The sequence below is a fragment of the Dipodomys merriami genome, unplaced genomic scaffold (genome assembly GCF_024711535.1).
Source record: "Dipodomys merriami isolate MVZ:Mamm:240054 unplaced genomic scaffold, mDipMer1.0.p SCAF_11, whole genome shotgun sequence".
In the NCBI taxonomy this organism is placed as follows: domain Eukaryota; kingdom Metazoa; phylum Chordata; class Mammalia; order Rodentia; family Heteromyidae; genus Dipodomys; species Dipodomys merriami.
In genome coordinates this window covers 44,550,402-44,566,219 of record NW_027202382.1, presented here as the reverse complement: position 1 = coordinate 44,566,219, position 15,818 = coordinate 44,550,402, and the positions used below count along the sequence as shown (strand labels likewise).

The 15,818-nt window shown below is 63.0% G+C and overlaps 1 protein-coding gene across 1 annotated transcript in view; it reads right to left on the bottom strand.

Moving 5' to 3' along the window:
• Positions 1-15,818, bottom strand: part of Hmcn2 (hemicentin 2) — a 116,246-nt gene that overhangs the window by 59,588 nt on the left and 40,840 nt on the right. The window contains exons 23-36 of the mRNA XM_070005148.1: positions 13,097-13,224; positions 12,089-12,343; positions 11,129-11,215; positions 8,430-8,624; positions 8,201-8,331; positions 7,716-7,857; positions 7,334-7,460; positions 5,884-6,038; positions 4,132-4,410; positions 2,716-2,994; positions 2,503-2,611; positions 2,248-2,417; positions 1,013-1,167; positions 559-655 (exon numbers count right to left, since the gene is read on the bottom strand). Coding sequence (XP_069861249.1) covers positions 559-655; positions 1,013-1,167; positions 2,248-2,417; positions 2,503-2,611; positions 2,716-2,994; positions 4,132-4,410; positions 5,884-6,038; positions 7,334-7,460; positions 7,716-7,857; positions 8,201-8,331; positions 8,430-8,624; positions 11,129-11,215; positions 12,089-12,343; positions 13,097-13,224 — 2,309 coding nt within the window. The remainder of the gene's footprint in view (positions 1-558; positions 656-1,012; positions 1,168-2,247; positions 2,418-2,502; positions 2,612-2,715; positions 2,995-4,131; positions 4,411-5,883; positions 6,039-7,333; positions 7,461-7,715; positions 7,858-8,200; positions 8,332-8,429; positions 8,625-11,128; positions 11,216-12,088; positions 12,344-13,096; positions 13,225-15,818) is intronic.

Sequence of the window (15,818 nt, the reverse complement as noted above, 5' to 3'; positions counted from 1 at the left end):
TGCTGGGCCTGAAGCCTGGGCACCTCCCGTCCCTGCCTCCCTGGGGCTCCCTTTGCCCCCGTCTTCCCAAAGGGTCCTGGCGATGAGGCTTCACAAAGACCACGTCCTGCACCAGGAGGCCCGCGCATGCATACAGAACATGCCCAAGACCACGTCCCGGACCAGGAGGCCCGCGAATGCGCACGGAACGAGACCAAGACCATGTCCTGGATCAGGAGGCCTGCGCATGTGCACGGAACGAGACCAAGACCATGTCCTGGATCAGGATGACAGGCATGAGCCGCCGGCCCCCAGCTTCTACCACTTGAGCCACAGCACCACTTCCAGTTTGTGAGAGGCTAATTGGAGCTAAGAGTCTCATAGGGGCTTTGAATGAGCCACACACCTGGCTAAGGCTTTAATACAAGTGCACCGTGGGTATTTCAAAACCCTCCTCCCCCTCCCAACCTGGGCTGCCAGTCACAAGGGCCGTCCAGGGATCACCCCGCCCCAGGCCCCGCCCCAGGCCCCGCCCCAGGCCCCGCCCCAGGCCCCGCCCGGCTGGTGCCACGCCCTCACCCAGGACCTTCAGTGCCACATCCGTCTTGCTCTCCCCGGCCGGGCTGGACGCAGCACAGGTGTAGATGCCTTCGTCCCTCAGGTCTGCTTTCTCAATCTGAGGGGAAGAGGGGGAGAGGAGGTCACAGAGCCAAGGACTGGGGGACAGGCGGAGCAAATGAAGGACACAGAGCGACCCTTGGGGGCAATGCCAGCGCAGCTCTGGGAGGGCGTGATGGGCCAAGTGCCCAAATTCAGGATGATCCTCAGACCTGTCCCCGTGTGTTCCCACGACCCTAGGACCTGAAGCCAGCTGAGGCCCTCCTCTTCCAGGCCAGCATGCCCGCATCCCCTGAGCATGCCCCGGCTGAGAGGACTCTGTGCCCTCCCACCTCCAGACTGCCCAAGCTCGCCCAAGGGCTCCAGGACCCCAGAAGACCAGGCCCCCCCATGTGTCAGCTGCCCCTGAACGCACCTGGAGGTGGCCCCCCGAGGTAGCCAGGGCCACCCCGTCCTTCCACCAGCGGAGGCTGGGGGGAGGCACGCCAGCCCCCACACACTGGAGGGTCACAGGCTGTAGGAAGGCGGCTGTGAGGTTCTCCCCTCCGACGATGTGCACCGACGGCAGCTCTGTGGGCAGTCGGGAAGGACCGGGGTCAGCCGGCACCCAGCAGCCCTCTCTCCCTCGGATCCGGGGAGCCAGCAGGACAGTCCTTTCCCTTTCAAAGTTCTATCCACCCACCCACTCCCCCCTGCATCCATCAATCAACTCATTCCCCACCCATCCATCCACCCATTCATACATCCATCCACTTACCTTCCTCCAATCCACCTACCTATGTATCCAATCACCCATCCATTCATCCATTTACCCACCCACCCGTCCCTCTTCCCCTCCATCAATCCACTCATCACTTACCAGTTCATCCACACCTCCATCTACCCACCCATCCACTAATTACCGATTCATCCACTGTCCCCAGTATTCATCCATCCATCCATCCATCCTCCATTCAATCAAACGTTCTTCCATTCATCAAGCCGTCCATCCACCCCACCACCCATGTGTGTTCGCATGCCTGCTGAGCATCTACTCTGCATAGAACTGTTCTAGGCCCCTAGATACACCAGAAAAAAAGCTCACAGGGCTCAAGTGGTAGAGCACTGGCCTTGAGCTGAAGAGCTCAGGGACAGCACCCAGGCCCAGAGTTCAAGCCCCACAACTGACCCCCCCCCCAAAAAAAAGAATTGAGGGAAGCTCCAAGTGGAGGAGGGGGCGGGGCGGGGGAGCAGGGCCAGCCGGGCAGGACAGATGACAAGTACAGTAAGAATCTGGGCCGGAGCGGGCGCTGGCGGCTCCTCCTGTCATCCCAGCCACTCAGGAGGCTGAGATCTGAGGATCGCGGTTCAAAGCCAGCCCGGGCAGGAAAGTCTGTGAAACTCTTATCTCCAGAAAACCAGAAATGACGCTGTGGCTCAAGTGGTAGAGCGCTCGCCTTGAGCTGAAGAGCTGAGGGACAGCGCCCAGGCCCAAAGTGCAAGTCCCATGACCGACCACCACAACAAAAAAGAATCTGGGCTAGCTCTCACATTACAGGGCCCAGAAGTGCCACGCAGTGGGGACTGCCCCTAGCCCTCCCCGTCCCCCCCAGAGCACCCACGCCAGCCTCCGGACTTCCCGCCACGGCGGAGCCCCGGATGCCCACTCACCATGCACCGTCACCTCCACCTCGGCCCCCGCTGTGCCCGCGTCGTTGGTGGCCTGGCAGGCGAAGAGGCCTGCGTGGCTCGGCTCTATGCGGCCGATGTGCAGTGCGGTCCCCTGCGGGCTCACCTGCACCCCGGCCAGCTCCTCCGCCCGGCGGCCATTCTGCAGCCACCTAAGGTGGGCGGAGAGGGGTGGGGCTCGACCTTCCCCACCCAGCACCCTGCCAGGCCCTGCCCCCCCATGTGCCCTGTACGCACTGGACGCTGGGCATCGGGGATCCCGAGACCCGGCAGGGCAGATTCAGGGACTGTCCGGCGATGGCGGTCACCTGACCTACGCCTTCAGCCACCAGGAGCTGCGGGGGCACTGACAGGGGACCGGATGTTAGCAAACCCCTGCTTCACCTGGCCCCCTCCCCCAGGACTCCCCCTAGTGGGCTTTCGCGGCACCGCAGGGCCGGCCGGGCTCACCCTGCACGTCCAGGCTGTACTGCAGCACGGCCTCGCCGGCCACGCTGCTGGCCACGCAGCTGTAGAGGCCCTGGGACGCCTCCCCGGGGAGGTCCAGCCGCAGCGTGCCGTCGGCCTCCAGCCACGTGCTGTTGCTCGGTGTCACCGGCAGCCCCTCGTGCTGCCAGGAGAGGGCGGGGGGTGGATGGCCTCTGGCCACGCACTCCAGCGCCACGGGCCTCCCAGCCACGGCCTGCACCGCGTACGGCCCTCCGGCGGCGCCCTCGATGGTGGGTGGCACTGGGGAAGAGGCAGGGGCTGCTCAGGGACCCCGCAACCCGCAGGAATGCTCCCCTGACGCCTCCCTGGGCTGTGTCCCTGCCCCAACCGCGCCGCCTCCTGGGCGCCTGTCCCAGACGCTGGCTGGAAGGTTCTCGAAAGCTCATCATGAGCAAGCTCGTGTCCCCGCAGATGTCTGGGACACACCTGCGCCCAGGTGGCTGGCTTCTGGGGGACTGGAGTTGACAGTCACAGTCAGTAGGGACGAACTTCTTGGGTGCCAGTTCTGGGCACAGAACTCAGGGCCTGGGCACCGTCCCTGAGCTGGTTCAAGACTCAAGGCTGGCGCTCTCCCGCCTGAGCCACAGATCGGCAAGTTTCAAACAGGGCCCGTGGCCCACAGAGGACAGGCTGGAGCAGGGAGCTTCCTTCCTGCACTTGGTGGGGGAGGGGCGCCCCAAGGTGAAGCTGACAGCCATGACTGGGGACATGGGACACTCAGGGACTGGGATTCAGGGTGCTTCTCAGCCTTCTGTACGCCCTGAGGTCCTTGAAAATGACAAACACCTTGCTTTCCATGACTTTTCCAGGGACCTCAGATCCCCAAATGAGATTTCCTCAGCCAGCAGCAGCCGCTATCCGCCCGCACACAGCCCTCTTCCCAGCTCCAGCACCCAAGCCCCAGCCATCTGCGGGGCCAGCGCGTCCACGCCACAACATCACTGCAGGCCACATGAGGGGGCGCCCTGGCCCACGCCTGCCACCCTAGCTACTCAGGAGGAGATCTGAGGATTAGGATGCTGATTCTCCCAGCTGGGTGCAGGCCAAGCCCCTCCCAGTGCCCTCTGGGGACACCAAGGCCCTCTCAGCAACAGGTGATGACTGGGCGGGGCGGCCAGAGCCCCTGGGATCCTGGCAGTCATTAACTCCGTGCAGTTAATTAGCACTCTTTGTGGCTCCTGGCGGCTGCAGGCCCCGCCCCGCCCCAGCCCGGGTCCTTGCGTGGGGGAAGCGGGAATGCTGAGACCTCTCCCCGCCAAGCGCAGCCTGCCACGCAGCAGGCCACGAGCCACCCTCGCTGCCCTTCAGAGCCGGGCCAAGGCCACCTCGGTGTCCTGCCGCCCCGCGCCCGCTCTCCGTGCCGCCACGGTCGCTCACCATACACCTCCAGCCGCGTGGCCTTCTCGGTGACGCCCGCGGGGTTGCTGGCCAGGCAGGTGTAGAGGCCTGCGTCGGAGGCCTGGACCCTGCCCAGCTGCAGCTGCCGCCCGCCGCGGGCGTAGACGGCCCCGGCGCCGGCGGGCAGCGGGACCCCGTCCTTGAGCCAGGCGATGTCGGGCGCAGGCACGCCTCGGGCCTCGCACGGGAGCCGCGCCGCGTGGCCCTCCATGACCACCACCTCGGCCGTCTCGTTCCAGCCCCAGATGGTGGGGGGCGCTGGGGGGCGGGACGGGGGGTGCTGGTCACCTGGGAGAGGCCTGCCCAGGGCATGCTGGGCCGGGAGCTAGCAGGGACCCCACAGCAAAGGGAACAGGGGAGGGACCCCAGGTTTGAGCCTTGGACCCCACTCTGCCTCTTAACTCACTGTATGACCTGGGGTAGGCCCCGTCCTCTCTCTGGGCCTCAGTTTCCCCGTCTGTGGAGGGACTTGGTTGTCCCCACCACTGGCACTGAGCTGATGGGTGGGCGGAGCCTGAGATGGCTAAGGGACAGCTGTGTCCTCCAGCCGCAGGGCAGGGCTCCGCCTGGGTCACTACCCCCTTCACCCCGCCTCTCCAGCCTGCCCTGGTCCAGAGCAGACCGGTGTGTGCAGGAGGGACGGCCGCAGGCTCACAGCCGCGGTACCCACCTTTCCGTGTTTGTGTGCTTTCCCACTTCCTTCAACTGGTGGCAAATGTACTGGTTTCCCACTTATTGCTGAGATATTAAACAGCCCTTGGAGTAAATGTTTCAGGCCGGGCACAGCATCTCATGCCTGTAATCCCAGCAACCTGAGAGGCCAGCCTTGGGAAAAAGTTAGCAAGACCCTCATCTCATCCGGTAAGCTAGGTGCTGTGGTTCGTGCCTGGAATCCCACCTACGTGGGATGGCTAAGTAGGGGGACTGTGGTCTGGGCCCAGCCAGCCTGTCTGAACAAACAACTAAGATGCAAAGGGCTGGACGCGTAGCTCAAGCGGTGGAGTGTGTGTCCAGCAAGTTCAAACCCTCCTACTGCCCTCTCCAAAGAGCAAACGTGGATTGATGGATAGTTACTATGCACTAGAGGTGCTGGTGAGCACTCTGTAGCCCCAGCCACTCAGGAGGCTGAGGCAGGAGGATCAAGGATCGGAAGTTCAAGGACTACATAGCAAACGTAAAGCCAACCTGGGTAACTAATTTCAGTGATACTCTGTCCCAGAATAAAAATCAGAGAGAAGGAAGAAATGTACTCATGACCTGACTTACAGAACTGTAACAACTCCTCTGTACATTACCTTCGTCCTAACCGTTTAAAAAACTATCATAAGCCAGGCACAGTGGCTCACATCTATAATCCTAGCTACTCAAGGAAGCAAAGATCTGACGACTGCAGTCCAAAGCCAGCCTGGGCAGGAAAGTCTGTGAGACTCTTATTTCCAAGAAACTACTAAAAGAAAAAGCTGGAGGTGGAGCTGTGCTTCAAGACGTAGAGCTCCATCCTTGAACGGAAAAAGCTAAGGGAGAGTATAAGACTCCTGAGTTCAAACCCCAGTACTGGCACCAAAAAAATAAAAAGTCACAGCTGTGGGCGGCACGGGAAGAGCGAGCTGTGAAGCAGAGACCAGGGTCCCCACGTCCTCAGGCCCCCACCCCTGTCCCTCACTGAGGCCTAGCCCCGTGGCCCCCAACCCCGCCCTCCCAGGCAGTGGCACGGGCTGGGGCCGGGCTCACAGTGGATTCTGAGCCGGAAGTCCTTGGTCTGCTGGCCTGCTGGGCTGAAGGCCACACACTGGTACTGCCCCTCGTCGCCCAGGTGACTGCTGGTGATCCTGAGAAGCTGGCCGGCTTCTTGGAGCTGGATGTGAGGGTCTCCAGGAAGGATGGGCCTGGGGAGACGCCAGGGCCCCCCGTCAGGCTAGGGCACTGGTGGGCAGGAAGCTCAGCAGGATCGCAGCTGTGGAAGGCGCGAGGCCATCCACAGCCACCCACGGGTGAAAGAACCCTTGCGTCCACCTGTGGATAAATACTCCACAGCCCACCCATCTGTTAGACTATTGTTCAGCCATCAAAAAAGAGCAATATTTCCACTGGGCTCACGCCTGTCATCCTAGCTACTCAGGAGGCTGAGATCTGAGGATTGCAGTTCAAAGCCAGCCCAGGCAGGAAAGTTTGTGAGACTCTTATCTCCAATAAACCATCAGAAAACCAGAAGTGGCGCTTTGGCTCAAGTGGTAGAGCGCTAGCCTTGAGCTGAAGAGCTGAGGGACAGCGCCCAGGCCCAGAGTTCAAGCCCCATGACTCACCAAAAAAAAAGAAAAGAGAGATAACTTGTTATCACATGAATAGACTGCCAAAACTGAGCAGAAACAGAGGTCAGACCCAAAGGCCACATGGGATTTGACCTCATTTATGTGAAATGTCAGGAATGGGTATGGCTAAGCAAGCCTGCTGCCAGGGCCAGGGGGACAGGAAGAGGAGGGACTACCTAATGGAGCCACCCTGGAAGAGGAAGGGGAGGAGGAGGTGTGGAGGGGGTGGGGTGAGCACAAGCTCTGGCTGCGTAGAGCTGTCTGTGCACACAGTTAATTGCACATCGTGTGACTGTGTGATTAATGCAACATGTATGTACCTATTATCTATCATCTATCTGCACATCTGTTTTCTATCACCTGTGCCACTATGAATACTCTATTTATCATCTATATCTATTACCTATCCATATAGCTATGTATCGTTTGTGTATGTATGTATCTTTTTTTAAATTTTTGTCAGTGGTGGGGCTTGAACTTGGCCTGGGCGCTGTCCCTCAGCTCTTCAGCTCAAGGCGAGCGCTCTACCACTTGAGCCACAGTGCCACTTCCCATTTTATGGTGGTTTATTAGAGATAAGAGGAGTTTCACGGAGTTTCCTGCCCAGGCTGGCTTTGAACCACGATCCTCTGATCTCAGCCTCCTGAGTAGCTGAGACAGGCGTGAGCCACCGGCACCCGGCCTATCTATCTTAAAAAAAAAAACAGGTGGCCAGTGTCTCCGTGCTGAGGGGGCTCCAGCATGCCGCCTGCACCGGGGCCACCGCCTGCTGCACAGGGGCACACGCCTCCCTGTTCAGCCTCCCCTGTCCAGCCCCACGGGCCAGGCCTGGCACTGTATCCACCCCACATTCCTGGGGGCCGGGTACTCACTGCCCGTCCTTGGTCCACTCCACCTGGGGCGTGGGTACCCCCGAGGCCCGACACTCCAACTCCACGTCAGCCTCAGCCAGGCTCAGCACCTCCTGGCCAGTCTCAGCTCCCAGCACCAAAGGAGGAACTGGGGAGGTAGGAAGAGAAATGGCTCAGGTCTGCGAGCTCTGCTGGCCACAGGGCCTTTGCCTATGCTGACGCCCGCCAGCACAGGCCTCCCCTTTCCCATTCAGCCCTGCCCTGGGCAGCTGCTCTGCTTTTGTGGCTCTGTAGCAAGTGACCGCTGTGTGTCTCCATGCTGCAGGCTCTGTGAGGACACGAGCACCCCCCCTGCAGGCTCTGTGGGGACAGGGACACCCCTGTCCCCGCCAGCCACACTCACCGAGCACGAGGAGGAGGAAGTCCCTCTGGGCACTGCCGGCCCGGTTCCGTGCCCGGCAGGAGTAGCGGCCGGCGTGGTGCTCCTGGACCCGGGGGAGGTGGAGGGTACGGGCCGTGTCCAGGAGGCCGCCCGCCTCAGGGATCTGCACACCCAGCCGGAGGGGGCAGGGGAACACCAGCAAGGGGAAACTGAGGGCCTCGGACTCCAGAATAGCCTCGGCTCTCTGCACTAGGGATGCCCACACTCCTCGTGGGACCTCCAGAGCCCTGGGCCCCGGGGTCCTGCCTGCCTGCCCGCCACACCTCAGGACCCCAGGAATGCCCACTCACACCCCCCTCCCCACCTGTGGTCCCCTCCCCCACCCACTCCCCTCCCCAACACGGCTCCCCTCCCCATTCCCCCCAGCCATCCCTCCCCCCCATAGCTCCCCCTCCCCACCCTCCACCCTTGGGACACCTCCCCACAACCCCGGGACGCCCACCCACCGGCTGCCCGTCCTTGAACCACAGGATCTCGGGGGTCGGGAAGCCGCTGGCGTCGCACTCCAGGGCCAGAGACTGCCCCGCCACGCTGGACACGTTGGCCTTGCGCCCGTTCTCCCGGATGCTGGGGGGCACTTGGGGAGGGAGGAGAAGCAGGGAGTGGCCCCCACCCCGCCTCTTAGGGCCCTGGCCGCCCCTCCCCCTCCCCTCGCCCCCTTCCCCCTCCTCCTACCGTACACCGCCAGTCGGGTTGTCCTGGCCGCCGAGCCCGCCTCGTTGGTGGCCTGGCACTCGTAATCACCACCGTCGGCCAGGGACACCGCGGGCAGGAACAGGGCACCTCCGGCCAGCACCTCCACGCCCGCACGGTCACTCAGGGGCTCAGCCCGCGGGCCCCTCCGCCACACCACCTGCGGCTCGGGGGTCCCTGGGGGGACCATGTCGTCAGCACCCTGCCCCACCAGCGCCACCTGCACCCCCTCCTCGCAGACGCTGCCCTTTCCAGTGGCCGCCCTTGGGATGGGGGAGGGGACCTTCTCCTGGCCCTGGCCATTTGGGTCTCCGATGGAGCTGTGTCCATACAAATCCACCAGTGCAGGCAGACGGCCCACGGGCAGCCAGGGAGCAGCAGCATACATCCCTGCTGGCCTCTACCTCATCACTTTGCCAGCTTGTGTGTGTGTGTGTGTGTGTGTGTGTGTGTGTGTACATATGTGCAGGCGTGCACACATATACACCAGCTTGAACTCAGGGCCTGGGCACAGTTCCTGAGCTTTTTTGCTCGTGGCCAGTGCTCTACCACTTGAGCCACAGCTCCACTGCTAGCGTTTTGCTGGTTCATTGGAATCAAGGTCTCACAGACATTCCTGCCCCTTCTGACTTAGCACTGTGACCCTCAGGCCTCGGCCTCCCGTGTGGCTGAGTTTGCCAGCCTTAATGCCGGCTGCCCACCACCTCTGTGGGCAGCAAAAGGGGCTGTGGAGGGAGGGGTGAGCACAGGTGTGGCCAGGGCGTGGACACAAGGGAGGGGTGGAGTGGGTGTGGCTAGTACATGGCACTTGGGCATGGAGTGGGCGTGGTCTGGGCATAGCTGGTTTATAGGCATGGGCGTGGTCTGGGGTAGGCATGGCCTGGCATAGCTGGTTTATGGGCATGGGCGTGGTCTGGGTATAGCTTGTTTATGGGCATGGCCTGGGCATAGCTGGTTTATGGGCATGGGCGTGGTCTGGGCATGGGTGTGGCTGGGGCACACACAGAGCCTGTGTCAGAGATCCGAGGCATCTCAAGTGCCTTCTCTGAGGCTCCCTGACCTCCACCTGCATAGTCAGGGCTCCCTGCCGGGCATGCAGAGGCCCTGTGTGCACACTCACTGCTTCGTGTGTCCTGGGGAAGGCCACATAATCTATCCACACAGGCGTCCCTGGAATCCTGCCCTGGACTCTGGGACACACACCCTCTGGGACATACACATGTGCACACCTGTCCCTCCAAACCCCTTCAACTCTTCCCAGAGACCCCTCCCTCATCCTTTCCAGCACCCTTGGTACTCTAGATCTCAGTCTCCTGAGTAGCTAGGATTTACAGACGTGAGCCACCAGCCTAAAACAGAGATCAAGAGGCCGGCGTGTAGGAGCTGTTTCCATAACCCAACACTAGGTGGCGCCGTGGTCCAGAAGAGCCAGCACCCAGGTGGCTCATCCAGAACCATCCAGAAGCTGTCCCAGCCTGGCTGGGTGCAGCAGCCGCTCCCTCAGTCCTGGCCCAGGGATCCCCTGGCACCCCAAGGCTCAGGGAGGACCTGCAGGGATCACAGGCTGCCGAGCTGGTTCCTGCCTGCTTCTGTTACCCGTCCATGTTCCTCAGACCCCGGACCGACAGCCTGCCTCACAATCCAAGACAGCCACTCCGCGGGGCACGGGCCACAGGGGCGCCACGCTGCTGCCGAACCTCCCAGGCCTCACTGCGGCCCCCAAGGGGCCCCACGCAGATGGGGAAACTGAGGCAGAAAGGAACGTAAGCTGCCTCAAGAAGCTACAGAGCCAAGACTTCCACCACCGCCCCTCTTTCTCTCTCTGAGCCAGGACAGTCTGTGTTACAGAGGAGCAACGGTGACACCCCTCCTTCAGGGAGGGGCGATGGGGTGAAGCACCCGGCACAGGCTGAGAACTCCCGGCTGCTGCTTCTCCAGTGTAGACCCAGGTGCTGGGATCTAGCTCTGCCCACCTGCTGAGAGCTAGCCCCGCCCCCTGCTGAGAGCTAGCCCCACCCACCTGCTGGGAGCTAGCCCCGCCCCCTGCTGGGAGCTAGCCCCGCCCCCTGCTGGGAGCTAGCCCCACCCACCTGCTGGGAGCTAGCCCCACCCACCTGCTGAGAGCTAGCCCCACCCACCTGCTGGGAGCTAGCCCCGCCCCCTGCTGGGAGCTAGCCCCGCTCCCTGCTGGGAGCTAGCCCCACCCACCTGCTGAGAGCTAGCCCCACCCACCTGCTGGGAGCTAGCCCCGCCCCCTGCTGGGAGCTAGCCCCACCCACCTGCTGGGAGCTAGCCCCGCCCCCTGCTGGGAGCTAGCCCCACCCCCTGCTGGGAGCTAGCCCCACTCACCTTCTGGGAGCTAGCCCCGCCCCCTGCCGGGAGCTAGCCCCACCCCCTGCTGGGAGCTAGCCCCACCCACCTGCTGGGAGCTAGCCCCGCCCCCTGCTGGGAGCTAGCCCCACCCACCTGCTGGGAGCTAGCCCCGCCCCCTGCTGGGAGCTAGCCCCACCCACCTGCTGGGAGCTTGCCCCACCCCTACTGTGAGCTAGCCCCGCCCCCTGCTGGGAGCTAGCCCCACCCCCTGCTGGGAGCTTGCCCCGCCCCCTGCTGGGAGCTAGCTCCGCCCCCTGCTGGGAGCTTGCCCCGCCCCGGGAGCTAGCTCCGCCCACCCTGGCACCCACCTTGGGCAGGGCACGGCAGGGTGGCGTTCTCCCCGGACACCCGCTCCAGCAGCACACTGGTCTCCTCGGCACCCCAGTGCGGAGGTTCTGGGGAGAAATGACAAGGCCGCGTTTACGCCCCGACCCAGAGCAGCAGGGGAGGAGACACCACGGTCAGCACACGTCCAGCACACGTCCAGCCAGGGCATGGAGCGGGCTCACCTGGTGCTGGTGCACCCCAGGGCAGCACCCCCCCCCCCACCCAGGGCCCAGCCCAGGTGCAGGCTGGGAGTGGGGTGGGACCTGAGCCCTCAAAGGCGTGGGGAGGAAAGGGTCCTCTCCTGTGTGTGTGTGTGTGTGTGTGTGCGCGCGTGCGCGTGCGTGCGTGTGCACACCAGTCCTGGGGCTTGAACTCAGGGCCTGGGCGCTGTCCCTGAGCTTTTCTGATCAAGGCTAATGCTCTGTCACTTGAGCCACAGCTCCACTTTCAGCTTTTTGCTGGTAAATGAGAGTAAATTAAGAGTCTCATGGACTTTCCTGCTCAGGCTGGCTTCAGACCACGATCCTCAGATCTCAGCCTCCTGAGCGGCTGGGATGACAGGCGTGAGCCACCGGCACCTGGCATTGCTTTGCATTTTGAATGCAGAAGATGCTAGCACCATTGATCGAGATTGTTCTGTGTCAGGCACCTCGTCTGCATTCTAGATGACGCCACGTATGGACTGGACCGCTTTGCGGGTGAGAAAATCGGCCTGTGCTGTCCAGTTGGTCAGTGTGAGACAGGGCCCGCCCGCTGCCCGTGGACATTCAGTGTGGCACGTGCTCAGACGCCCGGGCAGGAGCCGTCAGCACCCGTCAGAGCCCAGGAGCTGGCAGAGGCTGCTGGGCCCCAGCTGCAGGGCAGGGCGGTCCCGGATGGGACAGAGGGGACAGGCGGGCCTGCACGTGTGCGCTTGGCCTGCGTGACCTCAGGGAGCTCACCTAGCACCCGCAGCGCCAGCTCCCACGTGTCCGTCCCTGCGCTGCTGGAGGCCTCACACACGTAGCTCCCGGCGTCAGAGAGGCCCACGGCCATGAAGTGGACGGAGCCCGGGGTCCCTGCGCCCCCCACGGCCACCCCATCCTTGGACCAGCGGAGCTGGGGCTCTGGGTGGCCCTCGGCTGCACAGTTCAAATCCAGGGCTTCTCCAACCAGCACCGTCAGCACCCGAGGCCCCGGCAGCACCTGGGGGGGCACTGGAGGGCCCCGGGGAGGGGGGTCAAGGTGAGGGACCCCACGAGGGGAACAGAACCCCAATGCTTCCACGCCCCCCAGCCCCTGCTCCAGCCAGCACACCCCACACCGTGGGAAATACCATCTGGTCGATGCCCAGCTCTGGGCATGCATGGGGAAACCGAGGCATGGGCCTGACTCACCATGGCTCAGCATGGTCTGGAGCGGCACAGAGGTGGCTCTCATGGTGGCAGGACTTGCGCCCCCAGCGCCCCCTGGGGGCAGTCCCCGGAAGCCCCCCCACCTTGCCTGGGGGGTACATCTGTATTCCCCAGACATCCAGTCCCCAGTCCCACCCCGGGGGGGGGCGCCCTCCCTCTGGGCAGCTCTGCACGTAGGAAGAAGCTCAGGTAGAAGAGCCGGGCGCTGGGGCTCACACTGTCATCCTAGCCACTCGGGAGGCTGAGATCCGAGGATCGTGGTTCAAAGCCAGCCCGGGGAGACTCATGGCCAAAGAGCCACCAGAAAACTGGAAGTGGCGCTGTGGTTCACATGGTTGAGCACCAGTGAAGAAGCTAAGGGGCAGCGCCCAGGCCCTGGTTTAAGCCAGGGGGTGAGGGGAGGGGGGCGGGGGCAGGCCGGGCAGCCCCACCCCTCGGCCCCCGCTGCTCCCTGCTGTCCAAGGACCTGACCCCTGTCCCCTGACCAAGGGGACGGGAGGTGGGAGGGGAGCGGTGGGAGGGTCTGGGGGTGGGGGTAGCGCCGGGCCGCCCTACCTTGCACCTCGAGGTCGTAGTGCAGGGCGGCGGCGCCCGCGGGGTTGCTGGCCGTGCACTCGTAGTGGCCGCCGTCCTCGGCCTGCGCCGGGGCCAGGCGCAGGGAGCCAGAGGGCAGGAGGCGGTGCCTGCCGAGCGAGGGGTGCGGTGAGATGCCCCCATCCTCCCGCACCCTGACAAAGTCCCCGGGCCCCAGGAGCCCGGCACGCGCGCCCTCACCTCACCTGTGTGGGCCGCAAGGAACTGGGGGGGGCGCTGGGCCCAAGACCTCAGAGCCTCCCCCCAGCCCCAGTCTGCGCCTCTCCAGGTGTCACGGAGCCCCCGTGGCGGCCAGACAGCCCCCACTGTTGGTGGGCCAATGCCAGCCTGTGCCTCAGTTTCCCCTGCGGACCACAGTGGGTGAGGACGCCAGGTGGGCCTCACGGCCAGGCCCGCCCTGCCCTGCCACCGGCCACTGCGAGAAGGTGGGCACGTCCCTCAGCCTCCAGAGCCACGCCCCAGCCCAGCTCACTCAAGGCCACGGACAGCGCAGCCAACCGCTTCACACAAGCTGGGCGTGGTGGCTCCCGCCTGTCATCCTAGCTACTCAGGAGGCTGAGATCTGAGGATCACGGTTCAAAGCCAGCCTGGGCAGGAAAGTCCGCAAGACTCCTATCTCCAATAAACCACTAGAAAACCGGAAGTGGCGCTGTGGCTCAAGTGTTAAGAGCGCTCGCCTTGAGCTGAAGAGCTGAGGGGCAGAGCTCAGGCCCAGAGTTCAAGCCCCACGACCGACCAGAAAAAGAAAAAAAAAAAAGAAGACATCATACAGACATGTGTGGGTCTAATTCATTCCTTTTCACTGCTGCGTAATATTTCACTGCATGATCACACCACAAGGTAAGGGGCTGCTACTTCTGGGATCCATGTTTACGCATTCTCTTCCTCCTCCCTCCTCCCTCCTCCCTCCTCCCTCCTCCCTCCTCCCTCCCAGCATCTCTCCATGGGAGCCCTGGAGACCTGGCTAACACGCCATGAGGTTCCTAGTTGTACTGAGCTTTGAACTCAGGACCTTGCGCTGGCTAGGCTTCCTGTTCCTCTTCTAACCAGGCCCCAGGTGGCGCCTTGGGGAGGGCCTTGCTCTGTCACTTGGAGGAAATAAAGGGGGTGCTTTTGGCACAGTGGTCCCCATGTTATGGTACAAAGCCAGGCCCCATGTTAAGGTCACCCCCCTCCGGGCCTCTGCCGGGCATCATGGCTCACACCTGCAATCCAGGCTGGGGCTGAAGGATCACAGTTTTAGACCCAGCCCAGGAAGACTCTGATCTCCAATGAACCACCAGAGAAGCTGGACATGGAGCTATGGCTGAAGTGACAGAGCACCAGCCTTGAGTGAAACACTAAGGGACAGTGCCCAGACCCTGAGTTCAAGCTCCAGGACTGGCACACACACATGCACACACACACATTAGCATGCAGTAGGTGCTCACTTAATATTGGATGGCCAATTACAGTTCACATCCACAGGGCTGCCTTCCTCACCTTTCCCCTCCAGCATGGCTTTCACGTGGACCTCTTGATCCCCTCAGGGCAGCAGAGGTGCCAGCCCTTTCCGGAAGCTTTCCTCACACTTCCTGAACCTGGTCCAGCCCATTGTTCATGCATTCATTTGTTGTTAGCCCACAAAGAAGGAGGTCCAGGTGGACCAGGGCTATGCTGAGGTGGACCTATGCCTGACCGAGCCTGGCCAAGGCTTCCTTCAACGCAGGGCCACTGGGACCCTCACAGCTCACTGTGGCCTCCTAGGACCCTGGACCCCCATAGGGAGGAGGAGGAGGAGGGGGAGGAGGGGGGGGAAGAGGAGGAAGAGGGGAAGGAGGAGAAAGAGGAGGAGGAGGGGGAGGAGGAGGAGGAGGAGGGGGAGGAGGAGGAGAAAGAGGAGGAGGAGGGGGAGGAGGAGGAGGAGGGGGAGGAGGAGGGGGGGGAAGAGGAGGAAGAGGGGAAGAAGGAGGAGAAAGAGGAGGAGGAGGGGGAGGAGGAGGAGGAGGAGGGGGAGGAGGAGCCATTTTTAGGGTGGGGGCTCCCACGTCGTGCCCACACTGGCCTGGACCTCGTCTCCCCTGTGTGTGTTTCATGAGCTGCTGGGCAGTCTGTCCCTATGCTCTTTTTCTGGTTGACATGGGATCTTAAAACCTTTTTGCCCGGGCTGGCCTCCAATTGAGATCCTCTGCTCTCAGCCTCCTGAGGTGCTGGGATTACAGGGGTGAATCCTGGAGCCCAGCGGCATAGGGCTGCCTTGTCCAGAGCCACTTGGCTGACCAGAGCCCCAGGCCGCTGGGCCCCGCACCCATGCACGGCAGGGTCCACGGAATCAGAACGCTTTCCCACACAGCCACTCAACACCGCACGCAGGTTGGCGAGGCTAGACTTTAGAGGTGCCAGACCTGCGGGACCGAGGAGACCGGAGGGAGGCAGGGGCCCTGCATGGGCTCCCGGGCACTGGCCAGTGTCCCTCCCATCCCAGGACCCGGGCGATGGCTGGGCGGGGCCCCTGGATAACGAGCCAGGAGAGGGGGACACAGAGGCAGGAGCGCGCAGCCCGGCCCGGCCGCCCGGCCCAGGGAAGGGGCCCTGGCTTGGTCTCACTCACAGCTGTCTCAGTCCCGCCCCAGAAGCCCAAACAAACACAGTTGCCTAGCAACACGCCTCCCACCCCTGCCCAGCCCTTCCTTGGGAATCGTGC